Below are 23,158 nucleotides of genomic sequence, written 5' to 3'. Positions count from 1 at the left end.
GGTAAATAACTAGTGCCGATACATCAACAATAGGCTCTTCCCTTGAGACTTATGTTTGCTATCTGGAGGAGGTGGCTGCAGGGTGAATTGTTATCTTCTCAGTTTCTCTGGAGAGAAACTCCCTGGTTCTCCCTGGAATGACTCACTGTGGGATATAAGTATCTCTCTCTTTCTCTCTACATATATATATATACACACACACACACCCACCACACACACGCACACACACACACACACACACACACAAACTCACTCACCTACATACACATCTATTCCTTTCCTTCCTACACCATGTTTTTCATTTTTTAACCTTATTATAATCCAATTCTAAAAGCTGTTTTATGCAAAGTAGTTCTTAGAGACCACATCTCTTGAGATCCTGGTGGTTTCCACAAAGAGAAGGCACAGATACTTGGGAAATGTCAGTTAGGACTTAAAAAGAGATTTGCTCATGATATTGTCAGGAACTGATCAGGAGCAAACAAAGAGCTATGTTTTGAGTTTTGGCTCAAGAAAGAAGGACAGGAAGAGTATGGGATATAGATACTAATTCAGAAAAGCAATGAAGTGATGCTCAGCCCTTCATGGTAGCCACAAAGTGCTGCCAAGGAAAGAGCACATGGTAGAGTGGGAGTCCAGTAGGAATAGAGCACCACTTCCTGTGGCCTGGTTAATTCCCCTAGTTTCTAGTCCATGGATACATTATTGAAGTATTTTCTAGGATGTTATGGAGAGGTAGAAGTTTAAAGTTAGACATAACATAGCAGTTCCATGTATTCACACGTGACAGGCCTCAGGAGGCACAGCTCCAGCTGTAAGTGTAGGGATCTCCCGACATTGCATTTTCAATTTTCTTTCAACTAGACAGGTTTTCAGTAGTGGTGATTGTGTGGGAAAAAAGGCAAGGCAGAAAAGGTAACTGAAGACAGTTACCTTTTACCGAGTAGCCAGGACTACAGGCGCCCGCCACCACGCTCCGCTAATTTTTTGTATTTTTTTAGTAGAGATGGGGTGAAGGTCTGGGGTGTTAAGTGGGCGTCCCGGTCATCATTCTTCTACAGAGCAGGGTGCATATGGCTTAGTCTCTTCCAGCGCAGGCAACCCTAGATCCTAGCCACTAAAGAATTGTTCTGCCCTCATGGAAGAGGCAGAGACTGCGACCAGAGAACAGTAGGGTGGGGTGTAGGGAGGGTTACCTCTCCAGCGCTGTAACTTCGGAGCCTCTGGAGGTGCTGTCGGTGAGTTAGATGATTGGGAAGACGACCGTTCTGAAGAGGGATTCGGGGGTCAATGAAAGTGGTAGCTCGACTGTTGTGGTCCACGAAAAAAGACTGCAAACAGACCAGTGAAAAAAGCACCATGTGTGAGAAAAGGCCAAAATGGAGTCAGTAATATACAGGAGTGCTACAGGGCCCAGGCCTCAGGTTATTTCTGCCCAGCCTCCCCTACCCCCTACTTCCTTTTTTAATCTACTCAAAACTCATCTATCTAGTTCGGGCTAAAGGAGGCTGCACAGCAGGAGGTGAGCCACCGGTGAGTGAGCATTATTACCACCTGAGCTCCACCTCCTGTCAGATCAGCGGTGCCATCAGATTCTCATAGGAGCGCAAACCCCATTGTGAACTGCACATGTGTGGGATTTAGGCTGCACACTCCTTATGAGAATCTAATGCCTGATGATCTGTCACCATCTCTCATTACCCCCAGATGGCAGCATCTAATCACAGAAAAACCAGCTCAGGGCTCCCACTGATTGTACATTACGGTGAGCTATAGGATTATTTCATTATATGTTGTTATGTAATAATAATACAAATAAAGTGATAATAAATGTAACATGCTTGAGTCTTCCTAAAACTATCCCCTACCCTCCCATCCATGGAAAAATTGTCTTCCACAAAACTGGTCCCTGGTGTCAAAAAGGTTGGAGACCACTGATCTAGATGGGGAACAGGACACTGTGCCTGTTTGCTCAGTAGCTGAATGAAGCAGTATCAGTCATAGATAAGCACTCTACATGGTTCATGGAGTTTCTAAGTAGTGATTATATACTTTATTCAACATGACAAATGACAGCAATAGAGTCTTTACTGGGTTAAGATAATACTAGTAATTAATTTGTAGAGTATTTTATTTACATTTAAGATAAAATGTTCTTTTTTATTACAGAATGTGTATATTTTCACTGAGAAAAAACTTTAAAAAGATAAAAAAGTAGAAAGAAGATAATAAAAATCACCCCAAATATCAGCATCTAAAGATAATCACCAAAATATTTTTTCTCCTCAGTTTTTTCTTTTCCATACATACAAATATATACATATTTTCTCCACATTTTTCACTTACTATTTTTTAAGTATTTCCCTAAATTATTAAGTGTTCTTTTAACAGAGAATTTTAATGACTACATGATATTAAGTTTGATGGAAGTATAACAATTAATTTTAGTACTCTTAATTGTTAGACATTTGAGTTTTTTACTGTTTTAAAATAATGTTTCAATGAACACTTTTTTTTTTTTTTTTTTGAGACAGAGTTTCACTCTTGTTGCCTGTCACCCAGGCTGGAGTGCAGTGGCACAATCTAGGCTCACTGCAACCTCTGCCTCCTGGGTTCAAGTGATTCTCCTGCCTCAGCCTCCCGAGTAGCTGGGATTACAGGCACACACCACCATGCCCAGCTAATTTTGTAATTTTAGTAGAGATGAGGTTTCTCCATGTTGGTCAGGCTCGTCTTGAACTCCTGACCTCAGATGATCTGTCTGCCTCATCCTCCCCAAAGTGCTGGGATTACAGGCATGAGCCACTGTGCCTGGGCAAACACTCTTGAATATAAATCCTTGTGCCATGTCTGATCACTGTATATATTCCAATATACGGCAACATTGTTCTTTAAATTTAAAATTATCTCTCATAAAAAAGAAAGTTATTAGCTTTTTTTTTTCAACAAACCCTTTGTACTATAAGACAACTTTTTAATTACTCTCTTTTCAATGAACAGTAACGTTTGGCGAAGTCATACCAGCTTTAAACGACCTCAATCAATGCTAGTTTTTAGGTTAACCTGACAAAAGTAGTTAAATAAATTTTATACAGATTTAGAAATTATTCTTGGAAGGTGTAAGCTTATAATTTCAACTATTGGATGTCATTGTAAACAAGCAGTTTAAAGAGCTTTATAAAAACTCATACAGGAAGTGGTTTATTGAGATAAAAATATACTCCCCAGGAAAAAGGTAAATAACAACACTTCTAATATCATGCGAATCAATATTTGTGACTTGCAGTAAAATTCCCCAAGACAGCAACCCACACAGATTCAAAAAGGGCTGTATGTTCAATTGGAACTGAAGATAATATACCCTTGAAAAATTGGTAGAGGACTAAAAAAATGACACTAGTGATGTAAAAAATACAAGGAAATGGAATAAGACTTAAATGGGAATGGGAAAAAACAAAATGCATCAATATGCATTTTAAACACACAAGTGTAAGCTAAACTAATAAATATTAAAAATAGACTTTTCATTATTCAAATACATGCTGAGATGTTTATAAATTAAATTAAATAGGTTCCTTATATTTGTGTATCTGTGGCAATTCTTTGGTATGCATTTCTAAAAGTTGAATTAATTACTTGGTTAAAGTTAGAAAAATATTTATGATTTTTGATCCATACTAATAAACTATCTTCACAGCAGTTGTTCAGATTTAGCATGTTACCATTAGTTCATGAATCTTCCTCTTTATAATTCTCTCACAAATACTAATTTTGAAAGAACTCTTAGAAATGTTACATGGTAAATAATGATGAATTACAATTTCCCAGGGAATTTACAAAAGAAAAACATTTTCTTACAGGCTAATTAGTCAATTCCTTCCTTAGTGTATTGCCTGCGATGTCTGTTCCCTTTTTTGTTATTGTTGTTGGGATGTTAAAGTTTTCTTATTTATTATTCATGTGCTAAGTTATACATCTGCTTTCAAATTTGCTTTTGATTTTTGTTTGCTTTATTTTCTAATACACTGAATTTTTAATATTCCTATGTATTCAAATCTCTCAATCATTTCTCTCCAGGGGTCAGTTAAGTGTTTAACTATATTTTTCTAGCTTTAGGTGAGTTAATCGTTAACACTAAATCTTTCACCTTTCTGAAACTTATTTTGGTATAATATTAAGTTATAGTTTGATATTTTTTATCAGAGAGCTCATTTTTCCAAATCATTCATTTCCTATTGTTTTATTATAAATACATTTCTTATAAATACTACTGTCTGTTTCAGGATATTTTATTTGTTCCAATGGTCTGAGGCTTTTCACTGGTACTGCACTATTCCAATTATTAACGTCTGTAGGGCAAGTTTCCCCTTTCTTTTCCAAGATTTTCTTACATATTCTTGTCTGTTTGCTTTCATTTTTCCAGAGGAACTAATACAAATTTTATTAAGTTCCAAAAATAGTTCTATCAGGATTTTGTTTAGAATCACTTTGAGACTGCAAATGATTTTGGAGAGAATTCATTCCTTGTGAGAGTTTGTGTAACCATTTCCCATTTCTGAACATGTCTATTAAAGAATTTTCTTCTTAGTACAGTTTTGTAGTTGTTTTACTGAAAGACACATCTTTCTGGTTAAGATGATTTATAGGTATTTAATATTGTCTATTTAATATGCTATTCTGAGTGCATCTTTTCCTATAATGTTTTATAACCCTTCATTGTTGGTACTCAGGAAAGTTATTATTTGTGTATTTACTTTTTGTCTGCTCATCACATTAAATGCTTCCATCAAATAAACGACTCTTTTAAGTATATCCTCTTTGATTTTTAATTGCAAATCATGTTAATTTTGTCTCCTTCTTTAGGAGGACTCTTACATTTTTACCTCCTGTTTTGTAATATTGGTGAATACTTCTAGAACAACATTAAGTAAGTGGTGGTTGAAATATTTTCTTATTCTTGATTTTTAAGGGAAAATTACTAGGCCCAATTGTACAATAAGATGTCCACTGTTTTAAAGGAGGCTTTATTAGGTCACGAAAACCTATTTACATTCTTAGTTGACCCAGGGTATTTGTTTTTAAAATATAAATGTGTATTCATCACACCTGTAATCCCACCACTTTGGGAGCCCAAAGCAGGTGGATCTCTTGAGCTTGGAAGCTTGAGACTAGCCTGGGCAACATGGCAAAAACCTGTCTCTACCAAAAATATACAAAAAAATACCAAAAAAAGCTAGGCGTAGTGGTGTGTATCTGTGGTCCCAGCTACTCGGGAGACTGAGGTGGGAAGATTGCTGCAGCACAGGAAGTTGAGGCTGCAGTGAGCTGTGATCATGCCACTGCACTTCAGCCTAGGTGACAGAGCGAGACCCAGTCTCACTAAATAAATAAATAAATAAGTAATTTTTATCAAGTAATTTTTAAAAACATTTCCTAAAGTAATCAACTGAAATTCTCTAATGCTACTAAGTCTTTGAGTATATCCTTTCTATATTTTATTAAGTATTGTTCATATGTATTTTCAACATCTCTCAACGGTTTCTAAGTATTTATCTTATTTTAAATCCAAGAGTCATCTAAAACATTGCTTTTACTTTCCAGCTGGTAAAGATTTTGTTTTTATGATTGTGCTTAAATTTACCTACAATTCAGTTTTATTGCTTTATGACCATAGGATGTGACCTGATTATATTCTGCTTTTTTGTTTTCTTTGGAGTGTAGAATATCACCACTTACAAAAATAATCATGAAAAGAAGTTAACTCTATTTTGGGGGGCGCTTTTTCTTTTTTGTTGTTGTGGCAAAATATATGTAAAACGATAATCATTTTTAAGTGTACAGTTCAGTGGCATTAAGTATAATAAATTCTCACGATTGTGCAACCATAGGCACTCTCCTTCCCCAGCACTTTCTCACCTTCCCAAATTGAAACACTGTATCCACGAAACAATAACTCCTCATTTTCTACTCCTTCAAGCCCCTGGTAACCTCTGATCTACTTTCTATCTCTATAAGTTTGACTATTTTAGGTTCCTCATATGAGTGGAATCATAGAACTCTTGTCCTTTTGTGTCTTGCTTATTTTACTCAGCATAATGTCTTCAAGGTTCATTCATGTTGTAGCGTGTGTCTGAATTTCATTTCTTTGTAAGGACAAACATTTCATTGCAGATACATACCACATTTTGTTTGTTCATTCATGTAAACTTTATTTCTAATAAAAGAATCAATATGTTTCATTCACATAAAGTTAAATTGTTTAAATCTCAAATTATTTTGTCTAATCTGTCAAACTGATGGATATAAAACACATTTTCCTACTACAACTGTATTTCTTTCATCTCCTTTCATTTCTCCTTGATTTTTCTTTATTTAATATAATATGTTATTATTTGGCTCACAAGGTACATGATTATTATATCTTTATCTTAATTGTGCCATTGATTAATATTAAATATTTCTTTGACCCCCATTTAAGGATTATGGTTGAAACTCTCCTTTGTATTATATTAATACTGCACCACTGGTTTTTCTGTTATTGTCTTCACACTACATTAATATTTATTCTTTTATTTCTAAACTTTCTAAATCACCTCTTAGGTATGTCTTTTTGTAAACTGGATCTGTTTGTTACCAAAGCTGAAAGTGTTTTCCTTTTGGTACATAAGTTTATCATGTTTCCACCTATTGCCATAACTGTTATGCTTGGCTTTACTTACTTTTTTACTTTACTTACTTGTTATCTTACTTTTATTGTTTCCATCTTCTTTGCAGTTTTTTGTGTTTTGTCATACAAACTCTATTTTGTTTGATTTTATCTTTTGAAGGAATTTGGAAGAGAAAAATTCTATTTTAAATGGTACAAACAGTTGCCTTTTAAGCTTGTCAAATTACTATATTTAGCCTTTGTTTTTTAAATGATCCAGTTTTATTGTCCTTGAGCCCAACTAGTAACTCAGCATAACCCTCCTTCCCCTGCTCATCTTCCCACTTCGCACTTTCTTACCTTTTTTTTTTATTCCAGTCTGGTGATATTGATCCAGACTGTTACTATACAACTATTCCATTTGTACTATACAGCTTTTCACATATTTTATTTAGACTTTTTCAATATGTTTTAAAGCATTTTAACAACAATTACTTTTATTTAGATGTATGTATTTGATTGATTTAAAGACTCACCACTGGTCCTTTATATACCATCATTTTTTCACTATTAATGTCGTGCTTTGATTTGTTAGTGATCCATCTGGAGAATGACTTTTGGTGATTCATCAGTGTCTTAGTGTGTTTGTGTTGCTATACAGGAATACCTGAGACCAGGAAATTTCTAAAGAAAAAAGGTTTATTTGGCTCATGATCCTGCTGATTGGAAGACTGGGCGTCTGGTGAAAGCCCCAGGCTGCTTCCTTCCACTCACAGTGTAGGGTGAAGGGGACCATGTGCAGAGATCCCAAGGAAGCCAGAGAGAGTGCGGGTAGGGAGTGGGTGCCAGGCTGTTTTTAACAACCAGCTCTAGAGGGAACTAATAAGCAAGAACTCACTCATTGCTGCAAGGATGGCACCAGTCCTTCCTGAGGGATCTGTTCCTATGACCCAAACACCTTCCACTAGGCCCCACCTCCAACACTGCCACAGTGGGGATTCAATTCTGGTGTGAGATTTAAGGGGTCAAATAAATCATATCCAAACTATCAAACCGTAACAATCAGGATGGGTAAAAGAGTAGGGTAAGCTCTGATTTTGCACATGAGGTTGTTTTTCTGTTTTCACCCATGAATGACAATCATTGTCTGTATTTAGGACTACTGGGCGGCAATCTTTTCTCATCAATATCTTGGAGTCATTGCTCTGTGGATTTCTCTAGTTTCATTTTTAGGATGGGAAATTTGAAGCTTGTTGAGTTTTATTCTTTTGTAGGTAACTTTTATATTATCATGGCTGTATATTGATAAGATTTTTAAAGAATTTCTATTTAAGGCCGGGCACAGTGGCTCAAGTCTGTAATCCCAGCACTTTGGGAGGCCGAGACGGGCGGATCACGAGGTCAGGAGATCGAGACCACCCTGGTAACACGGTGAAACCCCGTCTCTACTAAAAATACAAAAAAACTAGCCGGGCAAGGTGGCGGCGCCTGTAGTCCCAGCTACTCGGGAGGCTGAGGCAGGAGAATGGCATGAACCCGGGAGGCGGAGCTTGCAGTGAGCTGAGATCTGGCCACTGCACTCCAGCCTGGGTGACAGAGTGAGACTCCGTCTCAAAAAAAAAAAAAAAAAAGAATTTCTATTTAAAGACATTCCAGAACATGTGTAGATATATAATGTATTTACTGTAATTCAGTGAGCCCAATTAATCTGCTCACCTAAATAATTTATTTTAAATCAGCAACGTTTTAATTTTAATATTTAATATAATTAACACTAATATTTAATTATTCCTGCTGTACCTAGTATTCTGGTTTCTTCCCTCAGGTAACTGTATAAGTCATTGGTGCAACAAAGATTTATTGAGTGCCAACTATATACTAGGCATTATTCTTGGCCCTTGATATTTTATCAGTGAGCAAAACAAAGATTTCTATTCTCAAAAAAAAAGCTTAAAATCCTGCCACAAGAAACAGACAATAAGCAATAAACCTAATAAATGTGTAAGTGACATGGGGGAGCATATGGTCTAGGGGTCAGGGAAGGTTGTGGCATTAACTTGAATGGTTAGGATAAGCATAGAGAAGATAAGTTTTTTCTTTTTTCAGTTTTTGCATTTTTTTTTTTTTTTTTTACCGTCTCCTCCACTGATTGAAATCTGGTCCCTTCCTTCTGCTTTAGGGGCTGTTTCCATGTTCATTCGCCATATCAGTGATGACATTTCACACAGCATCAGTGCTGCTCTGTTTTATCCCTATGCTATGATTTTTACCTTTTGCTTTTCCCTGCAATCTTAAAACAGCTCTTTTCAGACTGCCTATGTCTGTTTCCTCTCAGCTTGTTTTCTGTTTGTGGCTTTTTCCTCTTGGTTAATAACAGAAGTTATGTGCTCCTGTGCCATTTCATGGAAGATGAATAGATGTCTTTTAAACGGTTCTATTTTCCAAAGAAAATTATACTTTCCGAGAAAGAATATGCTTTCTGAAAAAAGAGACATGCTTTTTGTCAGACCAAGATTCTGTTTGCTTCTTGCAGTAGTGTCTCTTCCTAGGCCCCTTCTCATTTTATTTATTCATTCCTTAGCAGACGCTGCCTTGGTCTCATGTCTGCTACAAGATAGGACCCATGGGGCCCACCGCCCTACCTCTCTGATGGTGACTGCCTCCCTCAGCTCAGACTTGGAATGAGGCGTAAGGCACACACGCAATCTCTATTAAACTGGGCAGAAGGCTCTGTCCTCCTTTCTCAGAATCTGAAGACGGCAGATGAGTCAGATGCCAGTGTGTTCTTTGCTCCAGTCCTCCTGAAGCAGCAGAGCTCTGAGCTCTTTGCCTCTGTCCCCTTTGTAGAGATGACTGTGCATTCAAAGCCACCAAACAGCTCTGCCCAGCCCTTCTACTTCCTATCAAGGTGGATAATAAAAGCAAAGGTTGCCATGTTTGAATTTGTAGATAAAGCAAGAAGCAGATTGTCCAGGGTGAGGGGCAAGGACCTGCTCTGGACAGCTATGAAGGTGGCTTTTGCATAGTGAGCTATGGCCACCCCATTGTTCAGGGAGTTGTGTTCTCTCAGCCTCCTGTGCAGCATATCCTTTCCAAGGGTGAAACCTGTAAGACACAGTCCTAACATGTTTTTCTCAATCTATTCCCCTCATCAATGAGCTTTGGCAATGAGATATTCTTTTATTTCCCCCACTTAACAATCTTGATCTTGGATTATTTTGGGAGACATTAAGAGAAAGAATGGTAGATACTACTAATCTGTCACGATATTATCAATCATTCCTTCATGAACTTATTAACTTATTTATCTGGTTGTAAAATCATGAAGGCAACGTAGGCATTATTGTTGCTATTTTAAGGCTCAGAAAGCTGGAGTGACTTGCACAGGGTCATGTATTTAGACTGAGATGGACTGGTCCATGAATTTTTCCCATTACCCTCCTTTGTTCCTCTCTGACCACCCTATGGACTGTGGTAATACATTGCAAGTCTAAAGCTGCTTTCCCCAGCAATTCACTACGTGGTATGTCTCTTAGACATTCTGTCACTATGAGTGTGTGTATGTGTGTGTGTTCAATTAATAAGAAATAGGTGAGACCATTTGTGTGTGTGTGTGTGTGCATGTGTGTGTAGGCACACAGCTAGTTGGTGTCATAACTGAAAGTCTTCTCATTTCAAATGCAGAATTTTTCTTTCTCATGTATGATATCTTCTTGCTAAAGAGAATTAGGGGGAAGAGCTCTTGCCAGAAATTCCCTCCTATGCATTCCCAAATGGAACAAAATTCTCAGAGTGCATCTCAGCCTCTGTGCTTCCCTGCTGGTGTGATGACCAGGGGATGTCACATTATCTGCATGTGTACCGTGGAGAACCAGGGCTTATTGCATTGGGAAGCCTCCTTGTCATTCCGCTGGGCTCCCTGACATCCTTATCCTGGTACAAAAACTGCAGTCATGGAAATCCAAGACTCAGCAAGCTGTTCACATTGGTGTGTGCTGTTTGCATGATGAACATGGTGGTGTCGCCTTGGTGTCCTGGTTAAGCAATAAATGTAAACGTGGCTACCCGAAACCCAGCTCTGATAAGCCACTCCTTTACTTTCTGTTCTGGCTCAGGCTTCATTTTCTTACCCTAATGCATATCACCAAGTCCCCACATACAAATCATTGCCCCTCTCCCAACAGAGGCCACGTCCAATCAATGAGAAGGTCCCAGGAAGCAGATGCTGGCTACAATGGCTTTTCTACGACACAAGGCATGCTCTTTCCCCTCCCCTAATTCATCCCTGGTTACAGAGGAGCTGGTCCTAGAGATTCATTTTATGAATGGACTTGTAATGAGTCCTCCATTCTTTCCCCACACACTCCAGAGAGTCCAGGTTCTGAGGCATGCTAAGGGGTTTGTAGAAGAGAGATGCAAGGCTTTGAGGGGACATTGATGCCAAATCAGCTCCCTTTGGGGAACATGGCTTTGCAGGCTCACATTCACAGAGGAAAGGACACATCACAGACATGACTGCAGGCAAAGCTTCTGGTTCCTTGGATCAGAAAGAGGGAGGGGTTCTCTCTGGTAAAGTTCATAGAAGGTTACACAGGTTCAGTTCTAGTAAATTACTTGGCCTGTCATTTGAATACATTGAGATGGTTGATGAAGATTAGGAAGAAACCTTCTTGTTTTCAGACTCAGCTGGTCTTCTAAAGCATGGCCAGAAAGGCCCGGTTTGGGTTAAGGTCACACAGAAGCAAACTGTAAGTCAGGGAAGATCACACGGGCCCAGCACACCCCACCCTGCTTGTTAGGCTGTTTTACAGAAAACTTAAGGTGTATTAGGGAAATCACAACAAATCCTCTAACAGTGTCACTGCATTTAACCAATGAGTTTATCCCCTGAGAGTTAGCTGTCTGAGGAGGCAAACAACCAAAAGTTCACTGGACAGAATTCGGTTCCATGTTCCAAACCTAAATTTAAAAACATGTAGACAGTGGTTCTTAATTAGGTGTGACTTTGCCCCCCCAGGGAACACATAGCAATGTCACAATGGTTGGCATCTAGTGGCGTGAGGGATAGGAATGCTGCTAACGTCCTGTAAGGCACAGGGTATTCCCCTGGCCTGGCCCCCTTCTCCCCACAGTAGCGCTGAGGTTGAGAAGCCCAGATGTGGATGGTCATCACCCTCTTTCCTGCTGGCAGCCGACAGCGCATCTCCCAGACGTAACTCCTCCCTATACCTTCCTCCTCACATCCTCGCTAATCTTCACCTTGGGGAAGGAGCCTGTTTGATGAAAACCCAGCATGTGAGTCACACTCACCTTTCCCTGCTGGTCTGTTTTGATCTCCCAGCCCCGGGGCAGTTCCAGCCGAGTGTCTGCGAACATGTTGATGAAATTCACCAAGTCCCGGTTGTGCTGGTAGCGTTCAAAATTGCGAGCATCCCGTCGGACTTTCAGAATCATGTGCTTTAAGCAGGTGCTACTGGTGAAGACTCGGTAGGCACTCTGAGACGGGTCAGGGTGATGGGGTAAGGAGTGGGGAATGAGGAAAAACACAGAGCAAGCACACCATGAGCACACTAACACTGCTAAGTATGATTGTGACACAGCGGTTTATTATGAGTGTGAGGTAGAGGCCTCAGAAAATGAGCTCTTGCTCAAGAAGTAAATGCCCAGGAATTCGAGACCAGCCTGGGCAACATAAGAAGACCCCATCTCCACAAAAAATTGTTAAAATTAGCGGGGCATGGTGGCATGTGCTTGTGGTCCCAGCTACTTGGGAGGCTGAGGTGGGAGGATCACCTGAGTCCGAGAAGAGAGGCTGCAGTGAGCTATGATTGTGCTGTTGACCTCCAGCCTGGACAACAGAGCAAGGCTTTGTCTCAAAAAAAAAAAAAAGTAAACGTGCATTGAATCATGCCCCCTTGGCCCACATGGACAATCTGTGACACCCGTTCCACCTGAGTGCTGCGGAGTACGGGACGCGGCCCACCACCCATCTGTGCGACTCCACACGGTTTTCTTGCTGTCTCAGTCACGTCTGGCTCTCCTTGGTCTCCCTCTACCCGCCTGAACCTCACTCCTCTCTCTCCTCCATGGTCCCTTCTCTGACTGTTGAGGTCTGCCTTTGGTCCTCCTACCTGTCTAAAACGGGGAGCATTAATTTAGGGCCTCTGGGGATTGAAGTCTGGATGTGAGAGGTCTGTCATTTCTTTGAATCCTATGTAAAAACGTGTATGTGTGTGTGTGTGTGTGTGTGTGTGTAGGGAGGTTGGGGGATGGGAAGAGATGAAGAAAGACATGACAGTGTGACAGTACACAGGGCTGGTATGAGTGTCATGTCTTTCTTCATCTCTTCCCATCCTTCATCTCTTCATCTCTTCATCCTTCATCTCTTCACCGGTGGGGGCGCGGGTGAAAGGACAGACCACATGTAGACAGGGGGTTGGGCCAGTGGCTCCTACTGGCCCAGGGCCACCTGCACCCAGAGCTGGGGCATGGCCATGTGCCACGCGCTTTCTCCCTGTGGCCCCCACAACACTTCTGGGGAGCTGCTTGGGATCGAGCCACTATCCCACAGCCTTCTCAGAAATAACCTGCTAAAAACTGATATCCTCCTCTGCAGCCACGCCCTCCATCACCCAGTCAAACTCCAGCTCCAGCTCAGTGCGGTCACTGCCTCACCCAGGTGCCCAAAGCAGAAACTACGCTGTCTTTCTTGAGTTATCATCTTGCACCCACTCATGATCACGGTGGACCTAAGTGCTGCTGAGTCCATGAGAAATGTCCTTGAATGGAGCCATTCCTTGCCACGTTCCCACCCCTTCCTTAGGTCACAGCCAGATCATCTCTCACTCAGCGGTTGAATCAGCCTGTGTCTTAACCTCCTCAGCTCAGTCTCTCTCCCTGACACTCTGCCAGAGAAAATGCATCATCAACCCCCCTGGTCAGGCAGCCTGAGTGCTACTGTTGACTCCTGTGACCTGCTGCAGTAGATCCAGGCTCCTTTACATGAATTACCAGGTGCTCTGCTGCCCAGTCTCCAGCCCCTCCTTCTCTCTCCCTCCTGCCAGTCACTCACACTCACCACCTTGGACTTATCCCCCAGGCCTCCTCATGGGTGCATCCTTTCTACAGATGTCCCTCTGCCTGGACTTCTTCTTGTCCACTTTCGACCTTCAGGACTCAGTTCAGCCGCCTCCCCAAGAATGTTCCCTGGTGCCCCCAGAGCACTCTGTCCTCCCTCAGTTTGGCCTGGTCCTGTCACACTGGGCTGATCTTTTTCACATCATTGCTCCACAAAATGGGATCTCCTACTGTTTAGGTGTCACCTTAATCTGTCTTTGTGACTCCAGCACCTAGATCTGAGCCTGAACCGCAGAAAATGTTTGTTGAATGGAAAAATTAATGAATATAATGATATCATGCCATTGCTTTCTTGAAAATACCAAAAAAAGCAATGAAAAAACTATATATGTAAAATCATATTAAATTGAACTTCAGTGTGATATTTGAAAAAACCATACCAAAAAGAAACCCAGTTATTTACCTAGAAGAACTCTGCTTTAAAATTTTATCAGTGAAAATGATTTTATAAACTTATTAGGTTGAAGGGAATCTGGCCGATTCATAATCTTGTTCCTTTAAAATTTTAATAATAACAAAAACAAGTTTGCTTCCAAAGTACTTTCATTGACATTAACACATTTGAGCCTGACAAAAACCCAAAGAGGCAACAGCATTTCCAAATCCAGCCTTTGTCCTTTTTGGGAGACTCACAGATAGTCAAAAGAGTGGACTGAGCTGTCTTCTTTGTTTTTTCTTGCTTACGTTAAAATTCTACCCTTTTAGATCTATCAGATGACTTTACAAAGCTGTGTTTTGGGTCTTGCCAAGCCAGGCCACTCCCTCCGCATTTTAGGGCACTCACATAATTGGCATGCAGCACAGTGAAGAACTCGGGGTTGGTGATGAACTTGACCGCTGGGGACTGCAGCAGCAAGGTGATTTTTTGTGAGTTAACCGGAGAAAGTGACCCTTCTCTCCTTAGATCTGGAAAAAATGAAGTTGGGAAAAACGCATTTCAACCTCTGTCCTTCGCTCCTGATGGCAGCAGCACCCAAGCCTTCACCCACACAGCAGACTGTTGGATTTAGGCCAAGTGTCATTACTTTACATATGTCAGTTAAGAATCATCATTTCCTAGCAGTGTTTCTGCATAACTTCAGTAAGGCTCAAGTCCTCCAACATCTCTTCCCTTTTATCACAATGATTTTCTTTTTCCTTCCCCTTCTTTCCTTCCTCCCTTCCTTCCTTCCTCCTTTCCTTCCTTCCCTCCCTTCCTTTCTTTCTTTTTCCTTCTTTCCTTCCTTCCTTCCTTTTTCTTTTCTTTCTTTCTTTTTTTTTTTCTTTCTCTTTCTTTCTTTCCTTCCTTCCTTCCTTCTTTCTCTCCTTCCTTCCTTCCTTTTCTTTCTCTCTCTCTCTCTGCATTCCTTTCCCTTTCCCTTCCCTTTCCCCTTCCCCTTCTCCTTCTCCTTCCTTCCTTCCTTCCTCTCTCTCTTTTTGCTTTTCTTGAGATGGGGTCTCGCTCTGTCACCCAGGCTGGAGTGCAGCTGTGCGATCGCAGCTCACTACAGCCTTGAACTCCTGGGCCCAAGCCATCCTCCCAGATACACAGCCTGCTGAATAGCTGGGACTACAGGCATGCACCACCATGCCTGGTTATTTTTTCTTATTTCCTTTAGAAATTGCTAACCATAGCTATAATAGACTGTTTGCGGAAAGGATCACAATTCCTCTCCTTGTATCCACACCCAGTTGCATTGGGACTTCACTGCTCTTCCCCTTGGTGAATTGGGGCTGGCCTTGTGCCTTGTTTCAACCAACAGAACATGTCAGAAGTGACAACGGATCAGTTCTGCATCAGGGTTTCAAGAGACCTGTGTGTCTCCACTCTCCGGTAACACTGCCACTGCCATGAGAATGAGCTTGGCTGCTGCAAGATGAGAGGCCACAGGGCCATGGGAGCAGGGACAAGCCACCCTAGTGGCAGCCATCTCAGGTCAGCCCTTGGCCGACTCCACAGCTGATCCAAGATGGACAGGTGAGCCCAGCAGCATTCTGAGGAGCCACCCAGCTGAGCTCAGCTCAAATTGCCAACCTGTAGAACTGTGGGTAGATGCATGGCTGTGAGTTTCAGCCACTAATTGTGGGATTTTTTTTAATACAGTAAATGCCAACTCGTTTAATATCAAACTCAGAAATAAACTTTCTGCTGTCTTTTCCTCGTGTTTCTAGTTACTTGGCTATTGTACCATGTCTCTCTCAGAAGTTTGAACAAAGAAATAAATAACAGGCCAGGTGTGGTGTCTTATGCCTGTAATCCTAGCACTTTGGGAGGCTGAGGTGGGAGGATCGCTTGAGGCCAGGAATTTGAGACCAGCCTGGGCAACATAGCAAGACTCTGTCTCTACAAAAAATGAAAAAATTCGCCAGGCGTGGTGGTGCATGCCTGAGATCCCAGCTACCCAGGAGGCTGAGTTGGGAGGACTGCTTGAGCCCAGGAGTTTGAGGCTCCAGTGAGCTATGATCGCATCATGCATTCCAGCCTGGGTGACAAAGAGAGACTCTCTCTTCAGTAATAGTAATAATAATAATAATAGTAACAGAAAAAACTAAACTAGTCAGTTTAGTTAGCATATCTGGTAAAATGAATTGAAAGGGGGAAATTAAAATTGGTGGTGGAACTGTGGATGTGCATTTTTAAAAATCACATGAAAATGTCCAATATTCTGCATTGCCCTAGACGGCTGAGACCTGGCAGGATTGGAATCCCAGTGCTGCCTGCCCGGACTGTTCTCTAACCCTTCTTTTGGCAAAGAAATCTTCCATCATTTACCTAATTTAAAAAGAAAGTGGATTATTAGGATGTCACTGTGATAATCTTATCTCACTAGAGGTTAAAAAAAAAAAAAGGTAGAAGCTAGTCTCATGCCTTTCAATTATCCTTGTCTGAGTTCCACTCGGGCCAATTCAAAGAAATGAAGACCAGGAAAACCAGGCCCCACGTGAATGCCTACCGTAGTGGGTAAAAATTCCCTCCTGTGGCATGCTGGAAAACCTCTTCATTCCCAGGTTCTTCTCTTGGGGGAACTGAATTTTATGCTATGTGCAAATCTATGTGCAAATGAGTGATTATTCCTAGTGTTATCACACAGCTCCTTTGAAATAGACTGTGAATTTTTATTGCATGTTTTATTTATAAGTGAAAAAATCCTTAGGACACCAACAAATACAATAAATGTACTTAACAATAAATTATAAATAAATAAATAAAACATTTAGTGAACACTACATGATTGAGCCACTGACAAAGCTGCCTTGCTCCACAGGCACTCTAGCAAATTCAGCTCCATCCCCAGAATTCATCTACTTTCCTGTCTCCAGATCCCCGAGCCAGGGTGGTGGTTCCTTCACTGTGATCACTTCTCCTAAGTTTCCTGGTGGGAAGCTCATTCTGTCTGCTTTGCCTTGGGGGCACCAGGCATGCCTCTATCCTCTACCCTGGCCTTCCACTCTCTTCACCCTGGGGCACATTGCTCCCCATGAGGCAGGGTGACAGGCTTGTAGCCCTCTGTCACACAGCCCCTGGAAGCCATCACAGGTTGTGGGGACCCCTCCTCCAATACCTAAGCTGGACTGGGAAGATTCGGCTTCTGAGTCACTCCCTCCACCTCCGCCTCCTCCTGCTGGGGCTTGCTCGCAACTTTGGCTGCCAGAATCTTCTTCCGACCTCTCTGTTGCAATGGTTCGCTGAATGTTTTGATACCTTTGCATTAGAAAATGGAAAGACAGGAGTTAACTTTGGTTTGCTCCTTGGGGGCCAATACTCTGAATCAGATAATTGGAGAAATCTGTAAAGAATTGCCTTGAATGTCAGGAAAGAAATGCTTAAAATTCCCACAAGATAGCCAGAACAATTAGCAAGACAAATATCTCTAAGATGAGTCGAGTTCTTTTTGTTTTGTAAGCTATGATGAGTTTCAAGTATGGTGACTTTTCAAAAATCAACACAAATAATAACTAATCATGCAAAACAGCCTGTGCCCTGCATTAAACAAAATCAGGCTAAGTCTAAAATAAGAGTGCGGGAAGTAAATTAAAATGCTACAACTAAGATATCAAATTACCTCAACATTATTGTAATAAGTGTACAAACTGGGCTAGCAGTTCTACTCACTTAGTTTTATTTGTTGGATAATTGATATAATTGGGCAAAGGTCATGGAAATATTACACCTAATAGCATGCTGGCAAATAAATAAATGTTTTCTGCTTATTCAAAGGCTCGTTTTGTTTTTCTTCCCAAGTTGGGGACTTAGTCATTTGGCCAGCGAGCTAGCCACCTTGCCAAGTACCAAATATTTGCTAACCCTTCCAATGTGTGAAGGCTTTGTGCTGGGCTTTTCGATGGAGGAGAGGATTAGAATATGACATTGCCCTTTAAACACACACAGTTGAGATGTAACAAAAGGGAAATGGGATGGAAGCCATAACTCCAGCCAGGTGAAAGGCTGTCACAGACAGGCAAGAGGTGTGTGGGACACAGATGAGGAAACTCCCAAGGTTTGTAAATTGTGAAGTTGGAGTATGAATTTGTTGGAGAGTTTGTTGGGAAAGGACATTTCAGAAAAGAAACAACATGTGTGAAAGCAGGCCGCCCTTGGGGAGCTCTGAGACGCCTGGCAGTGGCATCAGGGTGTGTGGGCACCGGGCAGGGCCAGGAGACCAGTGGAGAGGGAGGAGGCAGCCCCAGAGGGCGCCCTGCAGTAGAATGGGTGCTATTCTCTAGGCCACAGGTTCCCCAACCTGAGCCGCGCAGAATCACCTGCAGGACTTAAAACACAGACTGCCGGCCTCACCCCCGGAGTCTCTGATTCAGTAGGTTTGGTGTAGGGCCCAGGAATGTGCATTTCTTTTTTCTTTTTCTTTTCTTTTCTTTTCTTTTCTTTTTTTTTTTTTAAGAATGTGCATTTCTGATGAGTTCCCAGGTGATCCTGATGCTGCTGGCCCAGGGATCAATCTTGAGAATGAACCATTGCTCTTGGTGATGGGTGGCTGCTAAAACAAACAAACAAACAAACAAAAAACCAGGCAGGGCCAGATGTACACGGAGAGTGATTACCCAGTGTGGGAGTGGAGAATGCATTGCAGGAGAGGAGCCTGGAGCTGCGGAGAGCAGCTGGGGGTTCCTGCAACAGCCTAGGCTGGAAACTTTTTGTCTCCAGGAAAGCAATGAGGGGGTGAAGAGGAGGAGGAGGATGAGAGACAGGGTAGCAGGGAATAGCCAGTCTCCAAGTGCAATCCCAGGTGGGAACGCGCGGGGATGCTCGCTGCACAGACGAGACTCCATTATGGCAGGATTTCTGCAGACCCGTGCCCCGTCCTTTCGTTGACGTTACAGAGGAAAGCTTTCTCACTGTAGTCTCCAGGCCATTTGCAAAAGCATCATCTGAGTAATTGTTAAAATTACAGAAATTGAAGCAAAATAAAAATCTGCATTTCTAACGAGTTCTTTAGGAAGTATTATTTATATCTAGGTTTGAGAACTACTGGTCTAAGGGCTTTCTTTCACTGTTGTTTTATCTGGGGAGACTCCCACTCACTTCTGACACCTTTCAGAAGCCACCTTTGCCTGGAGTGGTTACTGCAAGGCATTTCCTGAGCAGGCCTCTTAGAACAAAATGTGGAAGGGGGCGATGAGCTGAGCGGTGGTGTATTTACAGACAGAAATATTTGTGGTAATTCACCACCCCGTGCATCTGTGGTGGGAAGTTGTGAAGAGTGATGGACGGTGAAGGATGACCCTCTGCGATCTTCTCCCTGCTGGGGACTCAGGGAATATAGCTGTGGCAGGAAAGCAGGGGGTGCCAGCAAGAAGCTGCCCAAGTGTGTGACCTTGACCAAGGCGGGGAACAGGGCCTGCCAAAGACTAAGGCAGCTGCTACCGGGAGGATTCCCTAAATGCCTTATGGCAGACTGCGTTTCTCAAAATGGCTCAACGATATTTTTAGACCCACATACTCTTCCAGAACTGTATCTCTCCTTTTAAAAGACAGAATCCATGTCCTCTTCAACTACCTTGACTAATAGAGTTTGTAGCAGTTCGTGATGAAACTTAGCAGCCATGCTCTGAGGCAGCCTGGGTCTCATAGAAAGTCTCTGTGCAGGTGTTCTGGCTGAGAGGCCCAGCTGACAGCCAGCATCAAGCTCCTAATATGTGAGTCTCCAGCCCAGGCCACCCTCTGACTGCAACCAGGAGATATCCTGGGAGAGAACTGCCTAGCTGGGCTCAGTCAAAACAGAACCATGAGAAATAATGGTAAGAAGAAATGCTTGTGGTTGTTTTATGCCACTACGTTTGGTGTAGTTTTACTCAGCAACAGATGCCTGGAATAGGGCTTAGAAAAATGTCAAGTTGTAGCCTCTCTCTTCCTTCCCAATGTGCAGTTACCACAGCAGAGCATTATGAGTAAATATGATCTTATTTGATGAGGATAATGTCAGCAGTGTCACAACCTACTTCACATGTCCTCAGCTGGACCTTGGTTATCGCAGGCCTTACTGAGTCAACAGCCTCAAATCCTCCATTTGGCCCCATGTCTGACCTCTGCCGAAGCACAGAGGCAGTCTGGGGAAGCAGGGCATGCAGTGGCTTGAGGAGGGTCTCTCAGTTTCTCAGGGCAGGACTGCAGCCTCAGAGGTTCTCCAGCTTTAAACAGGAGAGAGAGGCAGCTCTCTTCCATTTCATTAGGAATTATCCATCAATATCCCCCTCCATTTTTTTGTAGCAAAAGGTTAAATATTTATAATAGATAGAGGGCTAATGAAAATTAGCTAAAAAGTCAGCTGACATACATATTTTGTAAATGGACACACACACACACACACACACACACGTACAAAGCCAAACAAGAAAAAAAAAAACCAGCCCTCCAAAACCAAGTCAAACCAATCAGCCAACTAAACAACCTCCCCCCTCTAAAAAAGCCCAAGAACAGACAATTCACATGGGAGAAACTACTCCTTATTAAAGAAAAGTTTATGGAAAACAAGTTGACCCTTGCTCCAACAAGTGAAATCTAAGTGGCATCAAAATACCAGGATCACCTCTTACAGCAACAAAAACAAACCAAAAGATAAGATGGAAGTGAAGCTGTAGTCGTTGGCAGAGTAAACCCCTAGAACCACAATGTCTAATGTAGAAAGCAGTTAGGCATTGATACCAAATGCCAAATCCACATTTATCTCCCTTGGCCTAATCTTTTGGGAATAGAACCCTAAGGAAACCCTCCACTATAAGGCAATCTTAATATTTAGCAGGCCCTTGCGACAAGAAACAGTGACAAAAGCAATAAGCAAAACATTCAACAGTATGAAATTAGGTTAACTAAACTTCAGCCATTCAGTGGAATACTATACAAGCAATTACATGTTAATCTGAAGACTATGTGGCAATATTAAATGCTTGCAGTGTAGTAAGTGAAAAAAGAATATGAACCTAACTACATATCACCATCGTAATCATGTAAGAATTGTGCATGCATATGGAAATTGAAGATGGACATATGTTTTTAAAAAGCTAAATTGGCAGGGCACAGTGGCTCATGTCTGCAATTCCAGCACTTTGGGAGGCCAAGGCAGGAGGATTACCTGAGGCCAGGGGTTCGAGACCAGCCTGGCCAACATGGTGAGACCTTCTCTCTACTGAAAATGCAAAAATCAGCTGAGTGCAGTGGTGTATGCCTGTAATCCCAGCTACTCGGGAGGCTGAGGCAGGAGAATGGCTTGAACCCGGGAGGTGGAGGTTGCAGTGAGCTGAGATCATGCCACTGCAATCCAGCCTGGGCGACAGAGTGAGACTCTGTCTCAAAAAAAAAAGCTAAATCATCCTTGGGGTAGCTAAAGTGTAGATCACTTTTTTCTATTTAAAACTTCTATTTCCCTTAAATTATCATAATTTTATACAAATAATTCAAAAATCAAATTTTAGTTGATTATTTAAAATAAGAATACATATTTAGATTTTCTGCTTTTCAGTAAGTATTTGTGAAAGTAGAATTAATTCTGGATTTTCTGAAAGCATGGGAATTAACTCAGAAAACGATCTTGTACTGAGTCCTATTAAACTTCTGGCACCATACTAGGTGCTGGGAGCAGGGAAGGGTCGAAAGAAGAATAAGGCAAAAAGGTAAGAAGTGGCACAGAGGCAGGCACATTCTGGAGGCTACAGGGGAGGAAGTCACTGGCTCTGTGTGGAGGATTCTGGGACGGCATCCTGGGGCACATGACATTGAGTCAGCTCTGTAGGACAAGATGTGTTTCAGGTGGGAGGCAGGCAGGAGGCATTTTCCTGCAATGGGACCCTGTGGCCAAGCCATAAAGGCCTGGAAGAGTGTGCTGCGTCTGGGGAATGGCTGAGTTGGAACATGGTCACTGCAACCTACCACACAAGCTTCCACATTGATTGCTACTGTGTACTCTGCACTTCCTAGTGTTATGTCTCCTTGCACAAACACATTTGATTTTCACAGTCATCTGGTTAGGCTCAAGGGAAACTCCTTGCAACACTGAGTAATACTTTCACATGGCTGTGAGCCAGTAATCATTGTAAATTTCTCCGGATAACTGTGGGTTATCAAAATAATGACCCTTGTGTGTGGTCGCATGTGAGATGGATAGAAGATTGGAAGTGTACTTTCTGGGGCTGCCCTGTTATCATGCCAAATACAGAAAATGTTAAATGCTGCAAAACAATAGGTTAAGATAAGTATGCAAAAGCCTGAATGCTTATTTGAAGGTTATCTGATCTTCCCTAAGTACACTATTTCACAAGAAATAAGTACCTTCTCAAAGTGCTAAATTCCTTTTCTTTTTATCTGTCCAGATGGATGTAGCAAATGCAACTTCCTATTCGGCAAAGTCCAGCTGCCTCTCCCAGCATGTTCATCTCCACTGGAGGGCACAGGAATTCATATGAAAGGCTATAAAACTTATTTGGAGACCTGGTTCAGGATGGATTTGGCCTAATTTTTATATTATGCAAGCTGATCACCCCGATAAACTTTCATGGATGTTTATGCCATAGGTCAAGGTGCTTCCTTCTGCTTCAGATTCACTGTCTTGCTTTGGTTAGTGTTCAAAACAGCACCTCTTATGAATACAGCCTGACGATGCCTTCCCCTATTTCTCTGCTAAACAATTGGAGCTTATCAGTTTTGGCAAGAGAGACCTAGGGGCTAACTTCTGCCTACGGAATCACAAGAGGGTCTCTATCTAAGATGAGTTTACTTTGTCTTCTACATTTTTAGTTACACGAATCTTGTTGCAATCACCATGAAAGGACTCTCCCATGGATTTTTGGTCCATTCATGCCTAGTAAAACTGGGTTATCAGGACTTCCTCTCTGTAACATGCTTTGTTGGAGTGGGAACGACTGTAAAGTGTGCTGCCAATGCAAGTC

At 41.9% G+C, this 23,158-nt stretch overlaps 1 protein-coding gene across 4 annotated transcripts in view; it reads right to left on the bottom strand.

The window, feature by feature from the left end:
• The window catches only part of HECW1 (HECT, C2 and WW domain containing E3 ubiquitin protein ligase 1), a 441,946-nt gene that overhangs the window by 85,122 nt on the left and 333,666 nt on the right, over positions 1 to 23,158 (bottom strand). For all 4 annotated transcript variants that reach the window (XM_033193922.1, XM_033193924.1, XM_033193923.1 and 1 more), the window contains 4 exons: positions 17,326 to 17,465; positions 14,568 to 14,689; positions 11,957 to 12,142; positions 1,197 to 1,331 (listed from right to left, as the gene is read on the bottom strand). In XM_033193922.1, the coding sequence (XP_033049813.1) occupies positions 1,197 to 1,331; positions 11,957 to 12,142; positions 14,568 to 14,689; positions 17,326 to 17,465 (583 nt within the window). The remainder of the gene's footprint in view (positions 1 to 1,196; positions 1,332 to 11,956; positions 12,143 to 14,567; positions 14,690 to 17,325; positions 17,466 to 23,158) is intronic.

This window comes from Trachypithecus francoisi, unplaced genomic scaffold (genome assembly GCF_009764315.1).
Source record: "Trachypithecus francoisi isolate TF-2019V2 unplaced genomic scaffold, Tfra_2.0 Lachesis_group4, whole genome shotgun sequence".
NCBI lineage: Eukaryota > Metazoa > Chordata > Mammalia > Primates > Cercopithecidae > Trachypithecus > Trachypithecus francoisi.
This window is presented reverse-complemented; position numbering and strand designations above follow the sequence as displayed.